This window comes from Cheilinus undulatus, linkage group 18 (assembly GCF_018320785.1).
Source record: "Cheilinus undulatus linkage group 18, ASM1832078v1, whole genome shotgun sequence".
Classification (NCBI taxonomy): Eukaryota; Metazoa; Chordata; class Actinopteri; order Labriformes; family Labridae; genus Cheilinus; species Cheilinus undulatus.
Genome location: NC_054882.1, coordinates 20,086,535 through 20,092,534, shown reverse-complemented (window position 1 = coordinate 20,092,534; position 6,000 = coordinate 20,086,535). Strand labels below are relative to the sequence as shown.

The window sequence follows — 6,000 nt, the reverse complement described above, 5'->3', positions numbered from 1 at the left end:
AACTGGTTAGCAAGCAGCTAATGCTTGTATGTTGAATTGTGAAAACATGGATAATCTTTACAGTTTGGTGTACTCTCCACTTTACTTCCTGAACAAATGCAATTCACATTGTCCATTTAGCTCAGTGGTATCCGACTTCTGATTTTCTTAGCATGTATGCTCATCGACTTCCTGTCTAGTACAGAAACTGTGGAGCAAAAACAGAATGCCTCATCTAGTTTAGGTCTGATAGAGGCATATACATGCACATGTAAACCAGTCTGCAGCTGCTTTATGTTGATGTGTTTGAAAAAATCATTTTGGCATGTTACAGTCACACTAAAATGTTAACATGGGTTTTAAAAGTCCAGTTTTGGTTGAACTTACTCAATAATTCACCTTTTTCTGATGGCATGTAAACACACAGAATGAATACTGCCCTAGGTCTGCTCTAAGATAGGGAGGAATTTTATAAACAATGGCAAACCTTAAACTTATATGGCAGCTTTAACATTATTTTAAAAGGACTTGAGTCGGTTTGATTATATTGTTTGCCTGCTGGGTTCTGCTCAAATCTCGTCATCCTCTTCTCCGAGATTAGTCAGGCTCAGACATGTGGTTAGATTGAATTATGTGCTTTAAACAGCTGACTTTTCAAATAAAACAGCTGGAAAAAAAACAAGGCAATTCCACAATATCAAAACAAAAGGTGTCCCTAAAAAATGGACCCTCTCCACCTTAGTGACGACCCTCAAGTTCTGAAGGCCTGTGTTTGGGCACCAATGGCCTATAATTGCATGAAAAACCAATAAAGCTACTTACAGCCTCCTATTTAGAATTATATAATCAGGTCACTAATTACCTCAAGCAGTTGTGTGCCCAGACTTTCCAAAGGTCAGGGGTGAAAGTTAATGTGAGGCGCTTCTTCTTTGTGTGGAGCAAGGGTCAACGTTTATAGTTGTCCCAAGGTCCCCTGCTGCAGGACAGGCACCTGCACTGAATACAGGGGCACTTCAGGGGGGCACACAGGCTGATTCTAGATGACATTTGCACCGCTGAGGACAAAAAAAAGTACATCAAGGTGCGCCATGAGGATATGGCTATATTTTTTGGTCATAAATTAGAGTTATGAGCAATTTTCAGTGTTTATTTGGCTCTGCACATGAACACAAATGCAATGTAAGGCCCAAACTTAGAGGCATCTACAAGAGAACTTGAACTTGAGCGAAGTCGACTCAAAACTTAGACACTGTACCTTTAAGAAGCCCCCACCGTCGCACAACAGGGGGGGCGTGAGCTGAATCCAGGAACAGCGATTGAAAAAAAAAAAGCTCCACCAGTGGACTGTTTCAAGTTCCCCCCGGCTGAAACCCTGCCTGATTTGTGGGCAATGTTGGGGATGTAGAAAAAAAGGAAACCGGAGCAAAGAGAGCGCAAGGGAGAAATAGGGAGACAACACTAACTGGGTAGCTATGGAGATAGTAGGTTTTCCTGGTAGCTTTCTTTGACAGATGTCGAGTGGGATAAAATAAAGTATCAGAACAGCCTCCAAGATGTACGGCAAGGGTAAAGGAGCTGTGGTGCCCTCCGATAGCCAAGCAAGAGAAAAGTAAGTAAATTATTGCACTGTCACAACACAGAGAGCGAGCCAAGAAGTGTGTGCTAGGTAGCTAAATTTGCTAACTGATGTGAGGCTTCAACTTCAACAGGAGCACGCAGCTTTCAGGGAGATGTTTCTGTGAACATGCAAGCTACAAAAGTGATGCTGTTAGAGTTTAAATGTTGTGTCTGACACTTCGTGTGCCTTGTTCTCTCTTTATCCTCCCAACTACACAGGCATGGTTAGCTAAGTTAGCCCAAGCTGCTAGCTCCACTGCCACTTCTGTTCCACTTCTTTCTCTTTTAATGCAAAACAGAGCGGCAGTTTAAAGTTGCAGCACTACTACAAGGAGGTAGCACGTGTTTCCTGTGATAATGCATTAAAAACGCGCACTCAGAGCGGGGTTGTCTGTGGTGAGCATACATGGGGATCCCACTTGAGTTCCATCTCTCTTCCCCTCTGTTGGGAACAATGCATTTGGAGTGACGCTGTGCATTGTAGCTAGCTGGCTTTGTGTCGCCCCGCTGAAGCAGCGTGTAAAAATAGGATACAGCTGTTTTGGGGCTTTGTCACAGAATAGCACAGGAACGTGTTGGAGAATTGCTCCACGTTCCAGAGTGATACTGTTTCGCCGCACGCGCTGGCTGCATTGTACCCGTGCGTGTGCGCTCGAGCAGCGGAGAGCAGCAGCTACCAGCTCCGCGCTGCGCTTCACAACTTTTGTGGCCCGTACAGATTTGACAAAGTCACCCCGAGTGGACTGAATGTGCTCCGGGTTTAAAGAACCTGCGTGTTACGCTAATGCGTGCAATAGTGGACGTTATACTGGGTTTCTAGCGCATTTATTCTATCAGAAGCTTAGATGGTGTTAGCTTGGGGAGCTGTAGCCCATCAATCCCTTTGTCTGCATGCCTCCGTCTCGCAGCCTGTTGTTCGCTTGGGAGATAACATACCGCACGTTTGCCACCACTTAAATTATCTACAGGGGATTTAAACTAAACTCGAATGGTAATTTAACAAACCACCATACATGAGTCATGAAATAGAAGCAGCTCTCTGCTGCCTTTGCTGCAACCAAAACCTGTGCAGTCTTCTTTAACCTTTTAGAGGTGCTTTGTTTGAAGCTTCTGCTAAACTTCAACTGAATACCCCTTTCCTCACACTGGATGGGCTTTAAACACAAGCATTGCTCCCTGCCTGCATGGGCCAGTCATCACATTGGGGTTGCTGAAGTGGGACAGAGTTGTCAGACACATGTGTATGTTTGCGTTAACATCAGCATGCGCCTCATTACCTCCAACCCTACATCTCCTTGTGCTCTTGTTGTGACGATCACATATTCCTCACCCCTTCTTTATGCATTGCTCCTCTAATGCCTTTCTTCATCTGCCTCCTAACTCTCACTTCCCATCCTCTCCCAGCCGCTCCTCCAAGTCCTCATCCCTCGCTTCGCTGTTGAATTATTGAGACAGACTGAAGCAGCTGCTCTCAGCTTTGCGTCAGAGTTGAGAGAGACAGAAGAGGAAAGAAAGAGACAAGAAGAGAGAGATGGTGGGCAGACTCATCCATGTTTAAAGACGGGGGGTTTTGTCGGGCAGCCTCGGGCGGAATGTCAGGTGTGCTGGTGGTATAGATGAGGGAGATATGGGAGCAAATGTATGCACGCACTGATGTCCCATCTCGGAATAAAAGAGGGTAAGAAGCAGAGGGAGGTCAGGAGGTTACCTCACATGGTGTTTTAGAAGAGAAATGTAGCTTCTGAGGAGTTAAAGAAGGGAAAGTTCATAAACATTAGTGCCACCAGGCTGTATAACCTTCCTTATGAGTTAGATTTCATATTCTAAACACAGCTGCCCTCTTCTCCTCCCTATCATGCCTTAATAGCTCCTGTAATTGGTACCGCCTACTTGTTGTGCTAAAAAATGGGACATGCACCCCCTTACATTCCCATCCAAACACATTTCCATCCCTTCATTTTTCTCCTCTGTCCTGTAGCTTTACTCACTCCTCCTTCTCTAAATTTTCCTTTTTTTCTGTGAGCAAGCTTCGGAGCTTTAATAATGCAATAGGCCAGGTGCACACACACGCAGCCCCTTTCGCAACCCACACAAAAAGACACACCACACATTAAAATTTCATTGGAAGCCTCTTGGGGGGGTGGAGGGGGTGTTCTGCAGTGTGATCCTCCTATCATCCCCAGACATAAGACCAAGTCCTTAACCATTCCCTCCCAGTAAAACTCCTATAAGGGCTGTATAAACAAGCAAGTGATGTCTTCAGTTTCTCCCTCTTAATCCTGTTTTGTAGGCTTTTACAACTCTTAATATCTGAAAACATGCAAAGAAAGTTAATGTTAAAGTGCAGACTTGTGTGTGCCGTGCAGGTGTGTGTGGCCCAATACTAGCGTGACCTGCGAGTGGCAGTGACTTACACTCTACACCAGCGGTCACAGAGAGCTTTGTGACCTACAAATTGGTAGGAGCCTCTGAAAGTGGTCAGATTCCTCTGGCTAAAGTGGTCAAGTGTGTCACAGCAGCCCTGCTGTCTTTAGTCTTTTAGGAGCATCGGCTACTCGTACAACAACTGAGCCGTCCCTGTGGTGAGGTTGCAGTAAGCATGTGGATGCAGTCAGGATGTTTTCTTGTTGTTAGCAGTGTAACTGTTGTGCAGTTTGGTAAATAAGGAGCTTGGCAGTGTTAGCAGGTGTAAATGACTCAAGGAAGTGTTGAATTCAGATGCATTCCTGCTTTGTTTACTTGTTCTTGAAGACGTCTGCCTGCTCACGTATGTTTTCTTATCTTGGTGGCTATCTGTAAGAGGGGAACACCCTTAGTTATTTATTGCCCTCTGAGCAGGATGGCCTGCTGTAGAGGGACACATGCACTGTTCACTAAAAAATAACCACTGTTATTCAGGTCCTGCACATATACTAAATGCATCTTCAAGCTGTGATTGGCCAGTTTATAGCATAAGACTTGTGTGATACCATAAGTTTGTGGTCAGACTCTACTTTGTCCTGCAAGACTGTCTGCAGCTGAGCTTCAGCGCCTGTTACAAATCAGCTAAAAACTGACAAGTAGTGCAGCAGGATTTGGTAATAATGTGTGATTGCAATTATACTGAACACTATTGCAATTTGCAACGGTGATATAATTCATGATGGGAGCATGTGATCTACTCGCTACTTGGTTATCAAGGAAAATGCAGATTATAATAATAATTTTGAAGTATTTCTCAATTCAAAACATGCACATATTAAGTAGTGCAAAAATGACCAAACCTGAAGTTTTTACACAAATAACTTAAAAAAATAAAAGTGTTTCCTTTTTTTGGAAGTTAAGATGCTTCTACAAAGTGCAATAGTGGCACTATTGTAAACTTAAAGGCCTTTCTGGGGGAAACTTTAAAAACCTTTGTGTACTATTTATTGCAAAAATTATTGCAGCCTTTTTATGTGATAATGTAATTTCACAGCCTGACATTGAAATTAGATTAATTGTGCAGCACTACTTGACAGTAGAGCTTTATGACATCGACAGAAACTGGCATTGCAATATGTTTAATTTCTGCAATGCACAGTAAATATTTTTTAGATATAGCAATTTGAAAAGTGCAGAAACTCAAGCTTATGCAGTGTGATTTAAAGGTTGCATAATATTAGAAAATTATGAACTATGTAAATACCATTAAATCCAGTGACTAAGACACAAATTTAGAACGCATTTTTGCCTTTACAAAGTTGTCTGCAATCTATATACCTACATAAAGTGCTGAGACATGCTGCAAGTGCAGCCACCGCCATCACACTTCGGCTAATGTTATTGAGAATTTGCTACATGTTAGGGGTAAACTGATTATCAGCATCGCCGATTATTGAGGCCAATATTTGTCTTTTTGCAAATCATTTGCACCAGGATTTTATTTTACCAATAATTTATAAATGTATGAATAAAAAGTTGTTCTCTTATGACTCCACTAAAAGGGGTCTCTTCCTCTCTGGCTCTGTTTTTCTTTACATTCTAAACTAATATCCCTCCCACAACACCATCTGATTGGCTAGATGTCACACCACAGCCAGCCAGTGGACCTTGAGGCCTGCGTGGCACCGACACTGATCTCTTTGATCACTTTTTAAAATCATGCATTTTTTCTTCTTCACACATCTGTTGAAGATAGTGTTATCGGCACTAATAATCATGAACTACTATTGATATCGGTTGACCTGTACTCCATACATTTTGTAGTCAAGCGTCTTTACGGCTCACAGCATGCTTTACATGCATATAGGTGCAGATCAGGCTGATGGTGTTTGGGGCCACTTTTTACCAACTTTTCTCACTCATTAGGTCATGATACTGCATGTGAAGGAAACCACGGTGATACGAATAAGTATGTAAGCTTTGTGGAGTGCCGGTTTGATT

General features: G+C 43.0%; 1 protein-coding gene across 3 annotated transcripts in view; it reads left to right on the top strand.

Moving 5' to 3' along the window:
- Positions 1 to 1,351: 1,351 nt before the first annotated feature.
- The window catches only part of LOC121526057 (single-stranded DNA-binding protein 3-like), a 64,314-nt gene continuing 59,665 nt past the window's right edge, over positions 1,352 to 6,000 (top strand). For all 3 annotated transcript variants that reach the window (XM_041812345.1, XM_041812344.1, XM_041812343.1), the window contains exon 1: positions 1,352 to 1,588. In XM_041812345.1, coding sequence (XP_041668279.1) covers positions 1,533 to 1,588 — 56 coding nt within the window. In that variant the 5' untranslated portion in view covers positions 1,352 to 1,532. The remainder of the gene's footprint in view (positions 1,589 to 6,000) is intronic.